The sequence below is a fragment of the Dipodomys merriami genome, unplaced genomic scaffold (assembly GCF_024711535.1).
Source record: "Dipodomys merriami isolate MVZ:Mamm:240054 unplaced genomic scaffold, mDipMer1.0.p SCAF_22, whole genome shotgun sequence".
NCBI classification, from domain to species: Eukaryota; Metazoa; Chordata; class Mammalia; order Rodentia; family Heteromyidae; genus Dipodomys; species Dipodomys merriami.
The window spans coordinates 87472-111803 of record NW_027203604.1 but is presented as its reverse complement, the minus strand read 5'-3'; the positions used below and the strand labels follow the sequence as shown (position 1 = coordinate 111803).

General features: G+C 41.5%; 1 protein-coding gene across 2 annotated transcripts in view; it reads left to right on the top strand.

The window, feature by feature from the left end:
• Snapc3 (small nuclear RNA activating complex polypeptide 3) overlaps positions 1–24332 on the top strand; it is a 46315-nt gene continuing 21983 nt past the window's right edge. For both annotated transcript variants that reach the window (XM_070033143.1, XM_070033142.1), the window contains exons 1-4: positions 1–314; positions 982–1059; positions 13196–13280; positions 23907–24011. In XM_070033143.1, coding sequence (XP_069889244.1) covers positions 16–314; positions 982–1059; positions 13196–13280; positions 23907–24011 — 567 coding nt within the window. In that variant the 5' untranslated portion in view covers positions 1–15. The remainder of the gene's footprint in view (positions 315–981; positions 1060–13195; positions 13281–23906; positions 24012–24332) is intronic.

Sequence of the window (24332 nt, the reverse complement as noted above, 5' to 3'; positions counted from 1 at the left end):
AGGAGTGTGGCTGACATGGCTGAAGATGCTGGGGCCGGTCCTGCGTGTAGCGGGATGGGCGGTAAGCAAGATCCTGTGTCTAGTGCTGGCGGTTGCAACTTTCCAGAGTACGAGTTCCCGGAGCTGAACACTCGCGCTTTCCACGTGGGAGCCTTTGGGGAGCTGTGGCGCGGCCGGCTGCGCGGAGCCGGGGACTTGTCGCTGAGGGAGCCGCCGACCCCCGGGGTTGCGGACTCCGACCTGGAAGATGTCGCGGTGGCCCGGGATCTGGGTTGCAGCCTGGATGCGGCGGCCGAGCTGAGGGCGGTGTGCGGGTGAGTACCCGGCCCGGCCCCCGGGCGCAGCGGCCGGGGCCCGGGCGCGGTTGCCTGATCAAGCCCCTGCTGGCGAGGGGCCCGGGGCGTGCACTCGGGGTCTGTGGAGGACCTGCCCCGACCTCCCCCATCCCTTGCTGAAACCCGGGAGAGGCCCTGGGGTGTGAATGTACAATTGCTCCGAGTGAAAGGAATGAGACAGCTACACGAAAGACTCGGGTTTTATTTCCTCCATTTTCGCTCATTTTTGATCAAAGCAGGATTTCAGTGACGCGAATCTGCCATTGACACTTTGACAATGGAAGCACCTCAGTAATGATGAGGTAGAATGGGGCTTAGTCAGAGAAGTATTTAAAATTGGGGTCCAGACACGTTCTCTTGGCTGTGCTGTTACTGAAAATTTCCCCCCAAATTGCCTCGTGTCGGGTGAAAGGAAAACATAACAATCTTTCTCCATTTAACGGTACTTGCCACCCTCTGTCGCCCATAGATCCATCATAAAATATCTGAACAGAAACTATTGCCTCAGATCCTACCCTTTTCTTAAGCTGCCTCCTGGTTTCATCTGACTTCTTAATTATTTCAGTGGTGTATTTAGGACAAGCTCTGACTTGCTGTTGACTCGATGCATGGCTGACAAAGTTTTACTTTTCCTCGTTCGTTTTAGCGTTGATAAACTGAAATGCCTCGAAGAAGGTGAGGATCCTGAAGTCATTCCAGAAGATACTGACCTGGTGACTTTGGGGTATGGATGACTTTGTTTTTGTTCTATGTTCTTTACTTAATTTATTTTTGGTGCTGAGGATTGAAACCCAGGGTCTGCCTGGCTTTTGTTGATCATATAACACTGAACCTGAACCACATTGCCAGACGCAGTGCTATTTATTTAAACTTTGTGTGTGTGTGTGTGTGTGTGTGTGCGCGTGTGTGCGTGTGTGTGCGCATGCCCATGCCCATGCCCATACGCACGCACACACGCACCAATCCTGAGGCTTGAACTCAGGGCTTGGGTGCTATCCTTGAGCTCTTTTGCTCAAGACTGGCATTCTACCGTTGGAGCCACAGCTCCACTTAAAGATTTGTGTGTGTCTGTGTGATAAATTGGAGATAAGAGTGTCACAGACATTCCTAACTAGACTGGCTTTCAATTGGAATCTTCAGATCTCAGCCTGAGTAGCTAGGATTACAAGCCTGAACCACCAGCCACTGGCTTATTTATACTTTTTTTGGTCGGTGGTGGGGCTTGAACTCTGGGCTTGGACTCGGTCCCTGAGCTCTTCAGCTCAAGGCTAGCTCTTTATCACTTTGAGCCTCACTGCCACTTCTGCGTTTCTGGTGGTTAATTGGAGATAAGAGTCTCATGCCCTGTCTGGCTTTGAACTGCTATCCTCAGATCTCAGTCACCTGAGTAGCTAGGATTACAGGCATGGGCCACCAGCGCCCAGCTTACACATTCCCCCCCCCCCCCCCCCCCCCTCAGTCCTGGGGCCTGAAGTCTAGGCCTGGGCACTGCCCCTCAGCTCTTCAGCTCAAGGCTAGCGCTCTACCACTTGAGCCCCAGCGCCACTTCTGGCTTTTTCTGCTTATGTGGTGCGGAGGAATCAAACCCAGGGCCTCATGCATGCAAGACAAGCAAGCATTCTACCACTGAACCACCTTCCTAACCCCCCAGCCTACACTTATTTTTTGGTCAGTCGTGGGACTTGAACTCTAGGTTTGGGCGCTGTCCCTGCATTCTTCAGCTCAAGGCGAACGCTCTACCACTTGAGCCACAGGGCCACTTCCAGTTTTCTAGTGGTTTTTATTGGAGTTAAGAGTCTCATGAACTTAACTGCCTGGGCTGGCTTTGAACCATGATCCTCAGATCTCAGCCCCCGAGTAGCTAGGATTACAGGCATGAGCCACTGGCACCTGGCTCCTACACACTTTTAAAAGACTATATTTTGAAAAGTTGGATTTATAGTATCCAGCTGGTTTATGTGTATTTGCAAAGGTAAAGTTAAACTAGATTTGGAGTTCAAGTTAAATAATATTGTTTCTCAAAGTATCTGTGGTAAAGGACTAGCTTTTAATATTTATTTATTTTTGTGCCAATATTAAGACTTGAACTCGGCCTTGTGCCCTCACTAGGCTTTCTTACTCAAGGCAGACACTCTGCCACTTGAGTCATGCCTCCAGTTCTGGCTTTTTGCTGGTTAATTGGAGATAAGTTTTGAAGATTTGTCTGTCTGGGGTCCACATCTCAGATTCCAGCTTCCTGAGTAGCTAGACTTATAGGTGTGAGCCAGTGCCTGGTTATTTTTAATTTTTAATCTTTGGCAGATCCATACTTTCATAAAATACTATGAAAATGAAATCAAAAAATGGAGTTTAAAAAGACAAACACATTAACAATTCTTTTTTTGTCAATCATGAGGCCTGAACTTGGAGCCTAGGCACTGTCCCTGAGCTCTTTTTGCTCAAAGCTATCATTTTACCACTTTGAGCAACAGTGTCACATCTGGTTTTCTGGTAATTAATTGGAGATGGGTCTCACTGACTGGGCAGGTTTTTTTTTTTTTTTTTTGTTTTTTTTTTGGGGGGGGGGGTCGTGGGGCTTGAACTTTGGCCCTGGGCACTGTCCCTTAGCTCTTCAGCTTAAGGCAAGCGCTTTACCATTTGAGCCACAGCACCTACTTCCGGCTTTTTCTGTTCATGTGGTGCTGAAGAATTGAACCCAGGGCCTCATGCATGGAACGCAAGCACTGTACCACTGGGCCACCTACTCAGTCATCCCCTCCCCCTCCCAGGCTGGTTTTGAACCACGGACCGCAGTTCTCAGTCTCCTGAGTAACCAGGATTACAGGTATAAGACAGCAGTGCCTAGCTACATTTCCAAATTTGCTATGAAATCCAAGTCTAAAACTACTATTAACTCGTAGTGAAAATTTCTGAATGCTCACTTATTTTCTGCACACATTAGATAACATGTAGTTCACAGATCATCTGCATGTATTAGTGAAATTATAACCTTCATTTTATGGTTTCCTGATTTATACCACCTTTTTTACTATTCTCCCTGGAATACTCACTCTCTCTCTCTCTCTCACACACACACACACACACCATGTATATACACATATGTACATGTGTATATGAATATGTACAAATGGTATATAGAAATATAATATAACATGTAACAGCACAGAATGTAACATATAACATAGAATGTTATAATGTATTATAGAAAGGGAATCAGTATTCTTTTTTATTTGGGGGTGCTCTGGTCGTGGGGCCTGAACTCTGGGCCTGGGCACTGTCCCTCAGCTCTTCAGCTCAAGGCTAGCGCTCTACCACTTGAGCCACAGCGCCACTTCCGGCTATTTTTTTATGCTTATGTGGTGCTGAGGAATCGAACCTGGGGCCTAATGCATGTAAGGCAAGTGCTCTACCACTGAGCCACCTTCCCAGCCCGGAATCAGAGTATTCTTTAGCTAGATTTTTTTTTTTTTTGGTCAGTTGTGGGGCCTGAACTCTGGTTCTGGGCACTGTCCATCAGCTCTTCAGCTCAAGGCAAGTGCTCTACCACTTGAGCTGCAGTGCCACTTCCTTCTTTTTCTGCTTATATGGTGCTGGGGAATCGAACCTAGGGCCTCATGCAGGCAAGCACTCTACCCCTGAACCACCTTCCCAACCCTAGTTAGATTGTTTTGATGTACCCTGCATTATCATATTTAAAACATGATTTACACAAACTTTAATGATCCTATAAAGTGTCAGACTTATTCCAAAAGCCTAAATCTATCTGTGCTTTTATTCCCCCAACTTTTCTTCTCTTTACCAGTTACTTAACATAAAAATAACAAAAGCATATTATCCTTTTATTGTGACGTGAAATCAATTTCTGACACTTTTTTTTTCTTGCCTAATGAAATAGCTATTTGACTTACTTTTGCATATAAGGATAAAAAGGCTAATTGCTAGAGATTCTTTGATATATGTCATTTTCCTTAATCTGTGATAAACTAAATAGCTTATCTTCTATATCTTTTTATATACTTTAAATAGAGTGTGTGTGTGTGTGTGTGTGCGCGCGCGCCCGCATGCTGGTACTAGGCCTTGAAATCTACCTTGGCCTTTTCACTCTACCACTTGAGCTACACATCCAGTTCTAGCTTTTTACTGGTTAATTGGAAATAAAAACCTCATGGACTTTCCTGTGTAATCTTCGGGTCTCAGCCTCCTGAGTAGCAAGGATTATAGGTGTGAGCCACTGGCACCTAACTAAATAAAAGGTTTTAATTTCTGAAAACCAGAGAGATTTGTCTCTGCTGTAATGGTGCTATGAAAATTTGTTTCATAAAAGGTTCCACACCTTTATTTTTAATTTATAACAATTTCAGCTAGGTTATCCTGCCCATCCTTCTCATTTCTGTGGCCAACAAGCACTGTTTACTGGTCTAATATATACCATTTAAAGGTGAAAAGGAAAGCTTTAGAGTCCTGCAAGAAAAAGAGCCACAAATAATTGAAGATTTAGTTGGGCTTGGTAGCTCATGTCTGTAATCCTACGTGGCGGGCAGAGAGCAGGAAGATGTGGTTCTAGGCCAGCCAGGGCAAAGAAGCTCATATGACCCTATCTCAACAGAAAACACTAAGTGTTGTGGGGCATGCTTGAAAGACTTACCCAGGCAAAAAGCAAGACCCCATGTCAAAAAGATAAAAAAAAAAAAAAAAAAGCTAGCAATAAAGATTCGGAGTATGGTTAAGTGGTAGAGCATGTGTCACTCTGAGTTCCCTTTCTTCAGAAAATAACAAGGTTAAAGCAGAGAAGCAAATAGAATTGGATATATTCAAAACAAACATTTTAGGGTATAAAAATACCTCAGGTTAGACATTTTAAAACTAAGTGGAAATGATGAGGAAAAAGAGAAATGAAAAGAAATTGATAGAATGGTGGAAAATATGAAAGGAAAAGGCAAAATCATAATACAAGTGAAAAAATTGTGAGATACTCAAGGGAGAATAGACTCAAATGGAAATTTCATAAGAGGCAATGAGAGAAAGCATATAAAACAATCAGGAGGGGGCTGGGAAGGTAGCTCAGTGGTAGAGTGCTTGCCTCGTATGCATGAGGCCCTGGGTTTGATTCCTCAGCACCACATAAGCAGAAAAAGCTGGAAGTGGTGCTGTGGCTCAAGTGGTAGGGTGCTAGCCTTGAGGTGAAGAGCTGAGGGGCAGCGCCCAGGCCCAGAGTTCAGACCCCATGACCGACAAAAATAAAAACAAAACAAAAAACAAACAACCAGGAGATTGAAGATGACTTTTTCTTAGAAAAGTAAAAATGAGTCAAAAAGCATAGGGGAATCAGAAAGGAATAGGAGAAAGCAAAAAAGAAAAATATTCAAATTATCAGAGTCCCTGAAGAAGGAAGATCAAGTAGTAGCAAAAATTAATATTTTAAAGTATTTTAAAAAATTCTTCATGTATTGAAAAAAAGTATGATCTGTCCAGTGCCAGTGGTTCATGCCTATCCTAGCTATTAGTCTCAGTTCCTAGAAGCTGAGATCTGAGGATCATGATTCAAAGCCAGTCAAGGCAGGAAAGTCCATGAGACTCTTATTTTACTAACCTACCAAAAAGCTAGAAGTGGAGAATGCTAGCTAGTTAAGCAAAAAAAGCTCAGGGACAGTGCTAGGACTAGTGTGCGCGCGCTCACACACACACACACACAGCTATAATCAAACAAAAGTTTGCAGATGTGCCAAGAACCAAAAGTTATACATTGAAAGTTTCTTAAGTTTGACAATCTAGAATTACTAAGATATATAACTTAGTAGAACTATCATATTGTAGAGATAATGATAAAATGATTAAGGCTTTCACCAAAAAAGCAAGTAACCTACTAAAGAAGATTTATAAAAAGCATTAAATATTGCAAACTTATATAAAAAGCAAGGCTATACTGTAGCATTATTGTTTTGGAACTCTTTGAAAGCAGGATCTAAGCCTTTAATGTCTACCATAATGTCCTTCAAATATTGAAGCTATAGAAATGTGTTTCAGCTTATAACACTGTGAAAAATTAAATTCCTGCCCGTAGCATCTATTTCTGACTAAAGAGTAACTTGGAGGGGCTGGGAAGGTGGCTCAGTGGTAGAGCGCTTGCCTTGCATGCCTGAGGCCCTGGGTTCGATTCCTCAGCACCACATAAGCAAAAAGAAAAAAAAAAAGCCGGAAGTGGTGCTATGGCTCAAGTGGTAGAGTGCTAGCCTTGAGCTGAAGAGCTGAGGGACAGTGCCCAGGCCCAGAGTTCAGGCCCCACAACAGGACCCCCCCAAAAAAAAAAAAAAGAGTAACTTGGAATTTACTGCAACAATGATTTACAAAGGTTATGTATTACAACAATGTGTAATACTATAACTAAAAAGATAGAAGAAGATAGGCTAATGTATGGGCAAACGGTGAGTGTTAAATAATACTGTCTGGCAAACCAGATAGTAAAAGGTTAAGTAAGAGCATGGTTTACTAAAGGCATTTGAAATAAGTATAAAAAGCTGGGCATTGGGCTGGGAAGGTGGCTCAGTGGTAGAGTGCTTGCCTTGCATGCATGAGGCCCTGGGTTCTATTCCTCAGCACCACATAAGCAAAAAGAAAAAGGCCGGAAGCTGGGTGCCGGTGGCTCACACCTGTAATCCTAGCTACTCAGGAGGCTGAGATCTGAGGATCGAGTTCAAAGCTAGCCCGGGCAAGGAAAGTCTGTGAGACTCATCTCCAATAAACTGCTAGAAAACCGAAGTGGTGCTGTGGCTCAAGTGGTAGAGCACTCACCTTGAGCTGAAGAGCTCAAGGACAGCGCCCAAGCCGAGTTCAAGCCCCACGACTGACAAAAAAAAAGAAAAAGAAAAAGGCCGGAAGTGGCACTGTGGCTCAAGTGGTAGAGCGCTAACCTTGAGCTGAAGAGCTGAGGGACAGCGCCCAGTCCCAGAGTTCAGGCCCCATGACCGGACCCCCCCCCCAAAAAAAAAAAACAATAAAAGAAAATATTTTGAGCCAAGTACCAGTGGCTCATGCCTATTTACTCAGGAAGCTGAGATGTGGAGGATTGAGATTTAAAGCCAGTCTGAGCTGAAGAGTTTACTGCACTCCATTTCCAAAATAACCAGCAGAGAGCAGGGAAGGAGACTCAAGTCTTTAATCATATAGTAGAGTGCCAGCCCAGCAAGCTTGAGTCCATTGATGTTTAGATAGGAACAATAAATACATTAAAAGAAAACAATTGAATATTTCTCACTGTACAAATTATCAGTTAATCCAACATCATATTAAGAAGACATTATACCATTACCAGGTGGGATTCCAGAAATGAAGGGTAAGTTCAATATAAAGATACATATAAAAATTGTATTTCATGGGGCTGGGAAGGTGACTCAGTGGTAGAATGCTTGCCTTGCATGCATGAGGCCCTGGGTTTGATTCCTTAGCACCATATAAGCAGAAAAAGCTGGAATTGGTGCTGTGACTCAAGTGGTAGAGCTCTAGCCTTGAGCTGAAGAGCTGAGGGACAGTGCCGAGACCCAGAGTTCAGGCCCCACAATGGACAAAAAATAAATAAATAAATAAATTGTATTTCATATTAATAAATAAGGAAAAATAATTTTATTACTTCCTAAGATGTTGAGAAAGCCTTACAAAATTCAACACTGATTCACTATAAAACACTCAAAGGTGTAGAAATTGGAAAGGAGAAATATTGTTTCAACATGGTAAAAAATACATAGCTTAGTTGTAAAGTGATTATCTTGTATAGAGAAGCAATACAAACAAATGACAGTGGCTGGAAAGTATCAGTAATTAATGCTAAAACTAACTCAAAGAGTTTTAGAGAAATAGCAGTATAAAATTGATACATCAAAGTCCATAGCCTTTATGCATACAAAAAATAATCGAGGACATACTGGTAGTACAAAAAAGCATTTACAGTAAAGCTCAAATACTTATGAATAAGTTTAATAAGAAATGTGTGAGGAAAATTTAAAACACTCCAGAAAAACTCAGGGAAGACTTGCTTTTTTGTGGGGGATGAGGCACTCAGAGTCTTATGCTTGCAAAGTTAGCATAATATCACCAAACGATGCCTTCAACTCTTAGAGAAAACTTGATCCACCCCCAAAGACATTCCCTATTCTTGGGTGGAAGACTAAACATTTTTTTGTAGTACTGGAGATTGAACTTGGCTGTTCTTGCTAGAAAAGGGCTGTACTACCACTTGAGAGTTAGTCCTTTTGGTTTTTCAGCTAGAGTCTCAAACTAACTTTGCTAAGGCTGTCCTTAGACTGTGATCCTCTATCTCCACATTTCAACTGACTGGGATTACAGTTGCACACTACCACACTGAGTTTGTTTTTGAGATAAGGTCTCCCTAACTTCTTGTTAGGGCTAGCCTTGACTTGCAATTCTATCTTCTTCTCCTATTAACTGGGATTACAGATGTAAGCCAATACTTCTGGACCCAGAAGAAAGACTAAACATTATAAGTTAGCTCTTTGTAAATTAGTTTATGAATACTATAATCCCAATAAAGTATTTTTATTAAAAGTATTAGGTAACCTTTTAGCTAGAAAAGTTGATAAAGTTCATATAAAAAAGTACATGCAGGGCTGGGAAGGTGGCTCAGTGGTAGAGCGCTTGCCTTGCATGCTCGAGGCCCGGGGTTCGATTCCTCAGCACCCCATAAGCAAAAAGAAAAGGGCCGGAAGTGGTGCTGTGGCTCAAGTGGTAGAGTGCTAGCCTTGAGTTGAATTGCTGAGGGACAGCGCTCAGGCCCAGAGTTCAGGCCCCACGACCGGACCCAAAAATAAATAAATAAATAAATAAAAACAAAAAGTACATGCAAGAACAGCTAGAAAAACTTTGCTCTTGAGGAGTCATAGGGAGTAGTGATTTTAACTAGATAGTAATTTGTTGTTAAGGACTCAGGCTGATCTTGAATTTGTAATTCTCCTGCTTGAGTGTCTTGAGTACTTGAACTACAGATGTATGCCACCAGCCTAGCTTACAGAATATTTGACATACTTTAAATACACTCAAGCCAGGTGCTGGTGGCTCATGCCTGTAATCCTTGCTACCCAGGAGGCTAAGATCTAAGGATCACAGTTCAAAGCCAGCCCAGGCAGGGAAATCTGAGATTCTTACATCTAATTAGCCACCAGAAAACTGGAAGTAGAGCTGGGAAGGTGGCTCAGTGGTGGAGCGCTTGCCTTGCATGCCATAGGCCCTGGGTTCGATTCTTCAACACCACATAAGCAAAAAGAAAAAAGCCGGAAGTGGCACTGTGGCTCAAGTGGTAGAGCGCTAGCCTTGAGCTGAAGAGCTGAGGGACAGTGCCCAGGCCCAGAGTTCAGGCCCCACGACCAGAACCCCCCCAAAAAAACAAAAAAAAAACTGGAAGTAGTGCTGTGGTTCAAAGTGGTAGAGCACTAGCCTTGAGTGAAAGAACTCAGCAACAATGTCCAGACCTGAGTTCAAGCCCCATGACCAACAAAAAAATAAAATTAAGGCCTGGGAAGGTGGCTCAGTGGTAGAGCGCTTGTCTTGCATGCATGAGGCCCTGAGTTTGATTCCTCAGCACCACATAAGCAAAAAGAAAAAAGCCGGAAGTGGCGCTGTGGCTCAAGTGGTAGAGTGCTAGCCTTGAGCTGAAGAGCTGAGGGACAGTGCCCAGGCCCAGAGTTCAGGTCCACGACCGGACCCAAAATAAATAAATAATTTTTTTAAAGGACTGTCTTATAGTTATGATAAAGGTTGAGAGCATGAACTGAAGTGATTTCATTGTGTTAGCCCTGAGCATATTCAAGGAAGAAGGTGCCCTATGTATAATTGTCTCTGATCCATAAATTTACATTTTTTTGCCTGCTCTGTACGAATGGACCTTGACCCTTTAGATATTTTTCCTTTGCCAGCTGGCACATTCTTAAACTCTGGAGAAACCTTGCATCAGATGACAGGGTTTTGCTTCCTAATCTGATGTTTGCTCAGCAGCTGCAGTACACACAGCTACCCCATTGCCACTGTCCAGCACCAGCAGTGCACTTTAGTCCTTAGTATGTAGTACCTTGTAGTTTTCCTTGACATCTTCTCCCTGAACAACTTTCCTGGTACCCTTGAGGGTGGATTTTCAGTAGGTTTCATTTATGTATCACCATAGCAATTTTTTGCTCCTAAGGGAATCATACCAGGCTCTCTAACACATCTAGATCTTTATCCTGAAGGACAAAGAACTTCCTTGGGCATTCTCAGTGAGATCTAGGGGTTTTATTTAGAACATTTTTGTATTCTTTAGAAGTTTTCTTCTTTGCTAGTCCCTTATTGTTCTAGTCTTCTGTTGAAGTTAATAATTCTTATAATTTTCATGTTTTTAATCCTAGCAACTCAGGAGGCTGAGATTTGAGGATAATGGTTTGAAGCCAGCCTGGGCATGGAATGTCCATGAAACTCTTATCTCCAATAAACTGCCAAAAATAAAAACATCCAGAAGTGGAGGTATAGCTCAGGTTGTAAAGTACTAGCCTGGAGCATAAAAGCCCAGGGACATTGCGCAGACCCCAAGTGTAAGCCCTAGGACCAGCACCAAAAAAAAAAAAAGAAGAAGAAGAAATAGGCTTTCTCTGTTCAAATACTATTTAGTTTTTTTCCTCCTGGTTGAACTCAGACTTGTACAGCAGGAGATAAAATATACAGGTATCTGGGATTTTTTTTCATTGTTGTGTTTTTGTTGTTGAACAAAAGGCTAATGAAAGGATAAACCAGAACTATAGAGATTGGTTTTCTTCAGTATGTATGTGGAAAGGGCAGGAAAGAAGTGAGGTAATGGGAACAGGTCAGTAGGGACAAAGGAAGCCTAACAATTGGCTCCTTTGAGCCATAGAAATATTTCACATAGCTTTCACATACCCAAAAATAATCAGAAAGAAATGAACCAGTATGAGGATGGGGGAAACAAAATAGAATACAGAAGAATAACACAACAAGCTAAGAGGATAGGAAAGAGAATAACTTGTCTGTACTAAACAGATCTGGATAATGTTGCAAGGCAGAAAACAAAAGAACTACTCTAGTGTTTCTTATAGGGGTATAAGGTAAGCATTTCTGTAATTGCTCCATGTACTTAAGAATTGAACATATCCTGAGACATAGGTTTCTTATTTGTGGAGAAAAAACAAGTGATAAACAAGGTAAAATTGAAGGCTACAATGAATCTTGTGATTTAGTTTGGGGTGATAAGTGTCTGTATATTATATATTTAACTCAAGCACAGCAATGCAGATATTTATAGATATGTATTTTCTATATGTCTCAGCTGAGAAACCTAGAATTACTAATTCTAATATCTAGAACATATAACACAGAGATAATGGTCTTTAAACACATCTTTCCAATAAAGGAACAAGATTCCTAGAAGTAGTCAGTTCTAGCTGGGAAGGTGGCTCAGTGGTAGAGTGCTTGCCTTGCATGCCTGAGGCCCTGGGTTCGATTCCCCAGCACCACATAAGCAAAAAGAAAAAAAAAGCCAGAAGTGGCACTGTGGCTCAAGTGGTAGAGCACTAGCCTTGAGCTGAAGAGCTGAGGGATAGTGCCCAGGTCCAGAGTTCAGGCCCCATGACTGGACCCAAAAAAAAAAAAAAAATCCATAGAAGTAGTCAGTTCTAGGATTAGGGAAAAACAAATACAGTATAAATCTTTGACATCTTTGGTTTCCAAAAAGGAAAAACTATGTGAACTACAAAGAGAGACAGAAGAACTAACTTGAGGGAGACTGAGGAAAAACAACCAATGCTATATGAAATCCTGTTTAGGAATCTACAACAGTGGGAATAGGCGAGAGGTAGAAGGAAGTAGATTAAAAATTATGTGACAAGCCGGGCGCTGGTGGCTCACGCCCGTAATCCTAGCTACTCAGGAGGCTGAGATCTGAGGATCGCGGTTCAAAGCCAGCCCGGGCAGGAGAGACCATGAGACTCCTATCTCCAATAAACCACCAGAAAACCGGAAGTGGCGCTGTAGCTCAAGTGGTAGAGCGCTTGCCTTGAGCTGAAGAGCTGAGGGACAGCGCCCAGGCCTGGAGTTCAAGCCCCATGACCGACAAAAAAAAAAAAAAAAAAAAAAATTATGTGACATTTGGAAAAGATCTACAATATATTAATATTTCTGTTATGATCAACTTAGTGAAAGTTGGGCAAGAGGTAGGAGGGATCTCTGTACTATTTTTGCACCTTTTGTTTTTGTTTTTGTTTTTTTTTTGGTCGGTCGTGGGGCTTGAACTCCGGGCCTGGACGCTGTCCCTCAGCTCTTCAGCTCAAGGCGAGCGCTCTACCACTTGAGCTACAGCGCCACTTCCGGTTTTCTGGTGGTTTATTGGAGATAGCCCGGTCTTTCCTGCCCGGGCTGGCTTTGAACCGCGATCCTCAGATCTCAGCCTCCTGAGTAGCTAGGATTACAGGCGTGAGCCACCAGCGCCCGGCTTGTTTTGTTTTTTTTGCTAGTGCTGGGTCTTGAACTTCTTTTGCTCAAGGCTAGCACTCTACCACTTGAGCCACACTGCCACTTCCAGCCTTTTCTGTTTATGTGGTACTGAGGAATTTAATCCAGTCCTTCATGCATGCTAGGCAAGCACTCTACCACTAAGCCACATTTCCAGCCCAAGACTCTTACCTCCAATCAACCACTCAAAAACTGGAAGTGGAGTTGTCGCTCAAAGAGGAAGAGTACTAGTCTTGAGCAGAAGAGCTCAGATAATAGCACGTAGGCCCTGAGTTTAAGCCCCACGACCAACCAAAAAAAAAAAAAGGAAGAAAGAAAAAAAGAGTGTTGAATTTCAATTTTGTATGTGTATGTATGTACAGGGTTAGAAAGAGGTTCTTGGAACATCGAGAAGAAACCATCACGATAGATCGAGTCTGCAGACAAGAAACATTTGCTTATGAGATGGTAAGGCCTCATCTTTTCACCCTTTGTTCTTCATGAAGCAGTAAATTTACTGTTAGTGACTGGAAACTAGTTAGAGAAAATTACCCACAGAGCTCAAGTGATTATATATGTGGCTCTTACAGATCTCTGCCTTTATCTCCTCTTAGCTTGGTTTTGTTCTTAATATTAAGCTATATTTATGCCTTTTTACCACATAGTCCCAGTCTAGGCTTTTTGTTCTGTTCCCAATTCTATGTTAACCGTGTGTGTGTGTGTGTGTGTGTGTGTGTGTGTGTGTGTGTGTGTGTGTGTGTGTGTGTGTGTCTGTCTGTCTGTCTGTCTGTCTGTCTGTCTGTCTGTCTGTCTGTCTGTCTGTCTGTCTGTCTGTCTGTCTGTATGTGCTGAGTATTGAACCTCTTGTTTTCTCTTGACTTTTTTGTGCCTGTCTAGTGCTTTACCTCTTTTTTTTTTTTGGTCGGCCGTGGGGCTTGAACTCTGGGCCTGAGCGCTGTCCCTCAGCTCTTCAGCTCAAGGCGAGCGCTCTACCACTTGAGCTACAGCACCACTTCCGGTTTTCTGGTGGTTTATTGGAGATAGGAGTCTCACGGTCTCTCCTGCCTGGGCTGGCTTTGAACCGCGATCCTCAGATCTCAGCCTACTAAGTAGCTAGGATTACAGGCGTGAGCCACCAGCGCCCGGCGTGCTTTACCTCTTGAAATGCACCTCCAGTACCAGGTTTTTGTTGGTGAATTTAGAAATAATTGTCTCTGGGATGTGTCAGCCTAGGCTAGCTTAGAACCCTGGAGATCTCAGGTCTTCTGAAATCTCAGATCTCAGATCTTGGTCTCTGAGTCCCTAGAATTATAGGCATGAGCCTTTGGCACATATCTTAATCCTAATCCAGTATCTTTTGTAAAAGCCCTAAGAAAAAGTTACAAAGATGAATATTAAGGACTTAGTTGCTAGTAGACACAATGGGTTCAGAAAACCAGTCATGTGCCAGGTAGATGGAGTACTAGGGCCTTGATAATCTCTCCCACTTGTTTTTAAATTGTGGTGGAATTTGCATAAAACATCCCATTCTAATCAATATTTGTAAATATTCACGAAAGCAACATTATACACAGTGCTATGGAATTAGAAGTGTCTATGTCTAAAACTTTCTTTACAATCTGTGTAGATTTTCCTGTTCTAGATACCTAGTAGGAGTGCAGTCATACAATATTTGTTCTCTTTTGTATAGTTTATTTTACTTAGCGTTAAAGGCTTTAAAGGTTCATTTCTTTCTACCAAATGTTTCAGAGGTTCATTCCTTTTTGTGGCTGAATATAATATTCTAATACATGGATTTAAATAACTAACATTTTGTTTATTTGTCCATCTTTTTTTTTTTTTTTTTTGGGTCCAGTCATGGGCCCTGAACTCTGGGCCTGGGCACTGTCCCTCAGCTCTTCAGCTCAAGGCTTAGCGCTCTACCACTTGAGCCACAGCGCCACTCCCGGCTTTTTTCTTTTTGCTTATGTGGTGCTGAGGAATTGAACCCAGGGCCTCATGCATGCAAGGCAAGCGCTCTACCACTGAGCCATCTTCCCAGCCCCTTATTTGTCCATCTTACTGATAAACATTTGAATTTTTTTCTACTTTTTGATATTGTGACTGTTGCTGCTACGAATATTGGTGTATGAAGTTGCTTGTTTAAGTTCTTCTAGTATAGCACTAGGAGTTGAATTCCTAGGTCATATGGTAATTCTGTCTTCCATAAAAACTACCCTATTTTATACTCTCTTCAGCAATGTATGAGGTTCCAATTTTTCCATATCTTTCTCAACACTTATTTTCTGTTTGTTAAAATAGGTATCCTAGAAGATATCAAGTCTTTTTATATCCCTAATGACTTATCATGCTGTACATCTTATTTAAATATTTTTTGTTCTTTTTTTAGATATCCAGGTTTGTTGCCAATTAGAGTTGTGTTAAATTTTTAAATTTTTAAATCTTTTATTTACCATATTTATGATTTGAAAATATTTTTCCAGTTTATGAACTATCTTTTCACTCTGGTTTTTATGGTTTCTCTTGATTTTGTACTCATAAGATTATCTCTGTATAAAGATAACTTTCTTAGCTGGGCGCTGATGGCTCACACCTGTAATCCTAGCTACTGAGGAGGCTGAGATCTGAGGATCACGGTTCAAAGCCAGCCCAGGCAGAAAAGTCCGTGAGACTCTTATCTCCAATAAACCACCAGAAAACTGGAAGTGGCGCTGTGGCTTAAGCGGTAGAGTGCTCACCTTACGCTGAAGAGTGCAGGGATAGCACCCAAGCCCAGAGTTCAAGCCCCACAACCGACAAAAAAAGAAAGAAAGAAAAAAGATAACTTTCTTTTCAATTTTGTCACCTTTCCTCCTGTCATACTTCCTTGACAAGACTTTCCAATGCCATGTATGTGACAAAACTCCAACTGATAGAGGCTTATTTTTCAGTCTTTTGCAGTTGATACTAGCTCATTGATGTTCATATATGGCCTTTATGTTGGTGTTGATGAAATTCCCTTCTGTTTTTAGTCTATTTAGCCTTTTTTTTTTTTTCTGGAAGTAGGAGATATTATAAAGACCTTTATTGCATCATTGAGATAATGACGTGTTCCCCCTCCCATTATTTTGTTAGGGTGTTGGATTAATTGATTTGATTTGCTAATGTCATTTTACTCATTTACTCAACCCCACTGGGTTGAGCTTTATAATACTTTTTAATGTACTACTGAATTTGGGCTGCAAGTACTCTGTTAAAGTTTTTGCATTCGTATACACAAGGAATATTGGCCTGTAGTATTCTTTGTTCTCGTATCTTTGTGCTGTCAGGATAATTAATACAGGCCTTACAGAATGAGGTAGAAAGTGTTCAGTCCTTTTCAAATTTTTTGTAAGAGCTAGAAAAGCATTGTTGTCAATCTTTAATAATTTGCTAGAATTCACTCATCTGGTCATGGATATCTAAGTATTTATATTTTTTATTTTATTTATTTTTTATTTTTTTGGTCCGGTCGTGGGCCTGAACTCTGGGTCTGGGCGCTGTCCCTCAGCTCTTCAGCTCAAGGCTAGCACTCTACCACTTGAGCCACAGCGCCACTTCCGGCTTTTTTCTATTTGCTTATGTGGTGCTGAGGAATCGAACCCAGGGCCTCATGCATGCAAGGCAAGTGCTCTACCACTGAGCCACCTTCCCAGCTCCAGTATTTATATTTTTTGAGAAGTATTTTACTACCCATTCAACATGTTCTGAAATTGATCCAGTTTCTTGAGCTATAATAATTCATACTTCCTCTACTAATCCTTTTTGTTTCTGTAAAGTCAGTAGTAATGTTTGCTTTTCTAGTTTTTAGTAACATAAGCCTTCTTTTTTCAAAGTTTTCAAAGAACCAAGCCTTTGTTTTTTTTTTTTTTAATTGTATTTTATTTTATTTGAGAACATACTGTACAGGGGGGCTACAATTACATGGGCAGGATAATGCATACATTTCTTACCAAGCATTGCAGCCTCCTCCTTTGTTTACCCTTCACTTCCCTTCCCCGCCTCCCCCCTCCCCCCACCCAATTTTACCCCCCTCCCAAGCCTTTGTTTTTGAATTGTCTATATTTTCCTATTTTCTGTTTTGTTCATCTCCACCCTAAATTTCCTTTTTTTTACTGTTAGCTTTACTTTTAATTCTTTTTTCTTTAGCTCTTTAAAATATGATTTATTGATGCAGATGTTAACATATATCAATTTTCTTGTTATATTATTAATTTTTTTTTTTTTTTTTTTTTTTTTTTTTTTTGGTCGGCCGTGGGGCTTGAACTCTGGGCTTGGCCTGGGCGCTGTCCCTCAGCTCTTCAGCTCAAGGCGAGCGCTCTACCACTTGAGCTACAGCGCCACTTCCGGTTTTCTGGTGGTTTATTGGAGATAGGAGTCTCATGGTCTCTCCTGCCTGGGCTGGCTTTGAACCGCGATCCTCAGATCTCAGCCTCCTAAGTAGCTAGGATTACAGGCGTGAGCCACCAGCGCCCGGCTATTATTAATATTTTTATACGTAGGTATTTACAGATTCAGATTTCCATTTGTTGTTGTGTATATATGTTGTTCTTGATTTGTCTCAAAGTATTTTCTTTTTCTTTTTTTTTGGATCCGGTCGTGGGGCCTGAACTCTGGGCCTGGGCGCTGTCCCTCAGCTCTTCAGCTCAAGGCTAGCCCTCTTACCACTTGAGACACACCGCCACTTCCGGCTTTTTTCTTTTTTCTTATGTGGTGCTGAGGAATCGAACCCAGGGCCTCATGCATGTAAGGCAAGCGCTCTACCACTGAGCCACCTTCCCAGCCCCTCAAAGTATTTTCTAATTTCCCTTTTGAGTTTTTCCTATGACCTATTGGGTGTTTTATGAGTGTCTCTTTTGATTTGTTTTGTGTTGTTCTGTTTTGAGACAGTCTTACTACACAGCCCGGGCTGGCACCAAACTCAAGATCCTCCTGCCCCAGCTTTCTAAATGCTGGGGTTACAGACATCCACCATAGTGCCTGGCTACCAGCATATTCAAGAACTTCTGCTTACTTGTGAAATTTTCAGTTTTCCTTTTGTTACTGATTTCCAGTGCTACTATCAGAAAAGATATTTTTGTAATTTCAGATTTTGTTTTAACATTTAAGATCTGTGGCCTATATTAACGAATGGTCATATGCACTTGAGAAGACTATTGTTTTTTATTATTGTTACTTTTTGCTGTATTAGGTTTTTTTCTGTGTGTGCCAGTACTGAGGCTTGAATTCAAGGCCTGTCCCTTAGCAAGCATAGAGCTGCTGTACCAATGGCGTCACAGTTCCATTTCTGGCTTTTTGGTGGTTAATGTGATAAAAGTCTCTCAGATTTTGTCTACTGAGAATGGCTCTGAACTATAATTTGCAGATCTTAGTCTCCTGAGTAGTTGGGATTTCAGGCATGAGCCATTAGTACCTGACTTGGCACTAGGATTTGAAATTAGGGTGTCACTGTTGCTCAGCTAGCAATCTATCACATGAGCCATGCCTCTAGCCTGGCATTTTGCTGGTTATTTTGGAGATGGACTCTCTCAGATTTTTCTCTCTGGGCTGGCTTTGAACCACGATACCCTGTATCTCAGCTTACTAAGTGCTACTGGAATCCAGCTGAGAAGACTATTAACAGTGGAAAGTTCTAATTGCTTTATGCTATTGCTCAATTCTTCTGTATTCTTACTAATCTTACTAACTGGCTCTTCACATTATTGCAAGTGGATTGAATTTTCTAGCTATTATTATAGAATTGTCTTTCTGTTTTTTGGTGGCACTGGGGCCTCACATTTTCACACTTGCTAGAAAGGTGCTCTACCACTGACCCTTCCTTCACATTAAAAAAAAAAATTGGGGGCTGGGAAGGTGGCTCAGTGGTAGAGTGCTTGCCTTGCATGCATGAGGCCCTGGGTTCGATTCCTTAGCACCACATAAGCAGAAAAAGCTGGAAGTGGTGCTGTGGCTCAAGTGGTAGAGCACTAGCCTTGATCTGAAGAGGTGAGGGACAGTGCAGTGCCCAGGCCCAGAGTTCAGGCACCATGACTAGCAAAAAAAAAAAAAAAAAAAAAAAAAAATTTTGGGGGCTGGGAAGGTGGCTCAGTGGTGGAGTGCTTGCCTTGCATGCATGAGGCCCTGGGTTCAATTCCTCAGCACCACATAAGAAAAAAGAAAAAAAGCCGGAAGTGGCGGTGTGGTTCAAGTGGTAGAGCGCTAGTCTTGAGCTGAAGAGCTGAGGGACAGTGCCCAGGCCCAGAGTTCAGGCCCCACGACCAGACCCCCCCCCCAAAAAAAAAAATTCTGTCAGTTTTGCTTCATACATTTTATGGTTCTATTATTAGCTCCATATGATTGTTTTGTATATTTTCTTGCTAGATGGCACTTTTTGTTAATACATATTTCTTTGTCTCTTGAAACCTTTTTCACTTAAAGTCTATTTTGTCTGACAATAATATAAACACCAAATTTTCTTTTGTTTGCTATTTGTATAGAATCTCCTTTTACTAAAATGAGTCTGGTACACAGTATATATGAATCAAATTTTTATAATTTAATCTATTCATCTGCCTTTTTTTTTTTTTTTTGTTAGTTGTGGGGCCTGAACTCTGGGCCTGGGCACTGTCCCTCAGCTCTTCAGCTCAAGGCTAGCTCTCTGCCACTTGAGTCACAGCGCCACTTCCGGATATTTCTGCTTATGTGGTGCTGAGGAATCGAACCCTGGGCCTCATGCATGCAAGGCAAGCACTCCACCACTGAGCCACCATCTGCTTTTTTTAAAAAAAATTTTAAAAACAATTACTGGGCCAGGCCCTTATCTGTAAACTATGAGAGGGTACATCATGGGAGGATCATGGTTCAAGGCCAACCCAGGCAAAAGGTTGTCAAGACAACATCTTTTTTTTTTTTTGGTCAGTCATGGGGTCTGAACTCCGGGCCTGGGCACTGTTCTTCAGCTCTTCAGCTCAAGGCTAGCACTCTACCACTTGAGCCACAGCGCCACTTTTGGCTTTGTCTGTTTATGTGGTGCTGAGGAATTGAACCGACAGCCTCATGCATGCAAGGCAAGCACTCTACCCCTGAGCCACCTTCCCAGCCCTACAATTTAATGTTAAACATATATTGTAATTTTTCATTTATTTGTTTTATGTTACTGACAATTGAACCCACAGTTTTTCACCTGCAGCATAAAAACTTAATATTGCTGGGCAGTAGTGGCTCACTCCTGTAATCCTAGCTACTCAGGAGGCTGAATTCTGAGGATCATTATTCAAATCCAGCCTTAGCAGGAAAGCCCATGAGACTCTTATCTCCAATAAATTCCAAAAAAATAAAGCCAAAAGTGGAGCTGTGGCTCAGGTGGTAGAGCAGTAGCGTTGAGCACAAAATTTCATGGAGCGCACTCATGTCATGAGTTCAAAAATAAGAACAAATAAAAAAAAAAACTTAATTAAAAAATTTACATATTGTTTTTTCTTAGAAAAATGTCATTTATATAAAACTTTGAGCCAGGCGCCGGTGGCTCATGCCTGTAATCCTAGCTACTCAAGAGGCTGAGATCTGAGGATTGCGGTTCAAAGCCAGCCAGGGCAAGAAAGTCCATGACACCTTATCTCCAGTTAACCACCAGAAAATCAGAAGTGGTGCTGTGGCTCAAGTGGTAGAGCACTAGCCTTGAGCTGAAGAGCTGAGGGACAGCACCAGGCCCAGAGTTCAAGACCCACAACCAACAAAAACTAAAACCAACTTTGTCTACTTCTTTACACGTTCTATTCAAGTTTGAGTATTTTAATTTTACTTACCATGTATCCAGTATGATAACTAAATAGTTAATATAATTAAATTACTAAGATTTAACTGACTTTTGAGTGTTCTTTATTATTTCTCAGGAGCAATACCTCATTTTTCCTACAATAACTCACTTTTTTGTTTATTTTTTTAACACTCATCTCACATTTAACAATGAGTAGACAGTTTATAGTATCAGCAATATGATTCATGATCTGATAAACTTCAGTTCTTGTCAGATCTCCCTATAATAGGTATTTCTATGATAATTACACTTCTCCTTCCTAATATTAATTGTAAAAGTTAAGATGTTAATTTAAAGACAGTATGAAAATCCCAGAACAAACACATTGCTCTGTATAGTATAGTATATGTATGTATGTATTTATATATTTATGGTAGTGCTGTTGTGAGGCACCCTCAACACCTCTCTCTGCTCAACACAGCCTCCTCTGGGCAACCTGGTAAGCAGGTTTAGGCAGGAACATTACTTGATAGGGTTTATTGGGCAGCCCCAAAGTCATTGGTGTCAGCCAGCAAGACAGTTGTTTTTACTACGTTAATCAACTCACATCCTGCAACTTTCAGCATTTCACCTGTTTGTTAGAGCTCATTTAATTTTTTTCTGTGCCTCCTGGCACAGCTGTCCACTTGAATGGTCCAACTCTATGTCCTGAAATGTAAATAGTCCTGTCTATTAATGCAGCTCAGCTGTAGGAACTGTTGGCCCCTGGAGTTTTCGTGGAGCTAATCTTTCTGATCCTATCTGATATGGCTAATCTTTCTTTCTCAAAGCCCCTTCTTAAGAAGAAACCCTTGAGGCTGGGAAGGTGGCTCAGTGGTAGAGTGCTGGCCTTGCATGCATGAGGCCTTGGGTTCGATTCCTCAGCACCGCATGAGCAGAAAAAAACCAGAAGTGGTGCTGTGGCTCAAGTGATAGAGTGCTAGCCTTGAGCTGAAGAGCTGAGGGACAGTGCCCACACCCAGAGTTCAGGCCCACGACCAGATCCAAAAAAAAAAAAAAAAAAAGGAGAAGAAGAAACTTTTATACACCAACCTGACTTGACCCCACAGAATCTCAAAACTTACTGCTTTCTTCATTTGCTTTGCAGTTCTGGGGATTGAGCCTAAGACCTTCTGCATGTAAGACAGCCACTAACCATACTAACTACACTATCAGTCCTTCCCTCCTTTTAGTAGGAGATGAAATAGGGAGGTATGGAAAAGAGAGAAATACTTTCTGACCCCATGCAAGAAATGGTAGAAAAGCCTTCAGTTACTGGCTTGTATATTTATTTGTTTTTGTTTTTGTTTTGTTTTGTTTTTTGGGTCCGGTCGTGGGGCCTGAACTCTGGCCTGAGCACTGTCCCTCAGCTCTTTAGCTCAAGGCTAGCACTGTACCACTTGAGCCACAGTGCCACTTCCGGATTTTTTCTTTTTGCTTATGTGGTGCTAAGGAATTGAACCCAGGGCCTCAGGCATGCAAGGCAAGTGCTCTACCACTGAGCCACCTTCCCAGCCCTGGCTTGTATATTTATGTAGTTAACTTTACCATTGTTCTCTCTTTTTATGGCTTCAAGTTACTTCTGTCTCATTTTTCCATTTCATCATGAACAACCCTCTAGAACTTTTTATAAAGCAAACCTACTTCAGTGAACTTCTTGAGTTTTTTTTTTTTTTTTTGTCGGTCGTGGGGCTTGAACTCTGGGCCTGGGCGCTGTCCCTCAGCTCTTCAGCTCAAGGCGAGCGCTCTACCACTTGAGCTACAGCGCCACTTCCGGTTTTCTGGTGGTTTATTGGAGATAGGAGTCTCACGGTCTCTCCTGCCCGGGCTGGCTTTGAACCGCGATCCTCAGATCTCAGCCTCCTGAGTAGCTAGGATTACAGGCGTGAGCCACCAGCGCCCGGCTAACTTCTTGAGTTTTTATCTGAAAATGTATTATTTCTTCTTCATTCCTAAAGGATAGCTTTGCCAGCTCCAGTTCTTGGTTAACAGTGTTTTTCATTGGTGGTTTTTAGCTTGTCATCTCAACTTGTTTCTTGTCTCCCTGGCTTCTGATGAAAATCAGCTGTTAAGCTAATTGAGAAACTCATTTCCTGTAATTATTTTGTCTGGCTTTCCTTAGTTCATTTGGATAGTTGATTTATCCTCATTTTTTGTTTGTTATTTAGTGGACTTTTATTTCTATGAGTCTAGCATTTGCCTGTAGGAATAATGTGTTTGGCAATTAATCTTATTGTCTCAGCTTCCCCAGTATTGGTTTTTGTCCAATTCTCATCTCCTTCTATGAATGAGCCATATTTATCTACTTCATATTTTTTGTAAGTGTTTTTGAGAGTTGGACATTCTTGAGTATTTATTTTTATTGTAGAGGGCAGGAGTTTCTTGTTTGCTTTTCTAGACTATTTTTAGAGCATGCATGTTATTTACATGTGGTCACTGACATTTCTATTTCATTGCCACTTGTGTTTCATGAGTTTAATGAAAGATTTCCTTGAATTAATAGCTTCAAAAAGAAAGAAGATTGTGTCTAAACCTTTTAATAGATTCTGCTGTCACTTGCCACTGCTGCCAACAGGATCAAAACTAAGGCAAGCCTTGTGACAGCACCTTGGACAAACCACAACACATAATCCCCACTCACTGCCCTGGACCAGCTAACAGTTGCAGGAATTTGGGCTGCTGTTTTCAGCTGTAGTGTGACTGAAGAATTGCTTGTACACCTTTTTCTTTCCTTTTCCTACATCAGTAGCATACATTATTTGTGTAAAGGGGGATTTCAATGCGACATTTCTACACATGTATGCAATGTATCCCAATCAACTTCATCTCTTATATTCTCTGTGCAGCTTTATTTCTTAACCATTCTACCCTAGCAGCTCTTATTTTGTAGCAGTTAAGGACATATAAAAGAATATGATATGTTAAAGATGTGCTAATCATGTATATTTGGATTTCAACTCTCTGGTCTGACTTTGGGTAAATTGCTGAACCTCTGTTCTTTATATGTTGAAATAGGTTAGATAATACGTTAAAAAGTATTAATAACTGGAATTACCAATGTTATATTGGTATTAGTTGGTATCCTATTTTATTGTTAGTTGTTAAGTATATATTACATACACATTTCCTTCAACAGTTCTGTAAAATTAGTTTCATAATTTAGAAAGGTATTAATGGTTTTCCTGAAGTATAATTAGGCATCAAACCCAGAGCTAACTCAGGCTGCCATTAACAGCCCTTTTTTCACTTTCCCTTTTATCTGAGTTCAAAGTATCTAATTTCAAAGTTTTGTTTTTCTTCAGGAGTCACATGCAATAGGCAAAAAGCCTGAAAATCCAGCAGACCTGATTGAAGAAGGAGAGCTTATCCTATCTGTGAATATCTTGTATCCTATTATATTTCAAAAGGTCAGTAGTAAAACCTTTTGGGTTTTATGGATAATATGTCTAACTCTCCTTACCCTTTTCCTTTTTTTTTTGTCAGTTGTGGGGCTTGAACTCTGGGCTTGGGCACTGTCCCTGTGCTCTTCAGCTCAAGGTGAGCACTCTACCGCTTGAGCCACAGCACCACTTCTGGTTTTCTAGTGGTTTATTGGAGATTAGAGTTTCAAGGACTTTCCTGCCTGGGCTGGCTTTGAACCACAATCCTCAGATCTCAGCCTCCTGAGTAGCTAGGATTATAGGTGTGAGCCACCTGTGCCTAGCTCCTTATCCTTTTCTTGTTGCGTA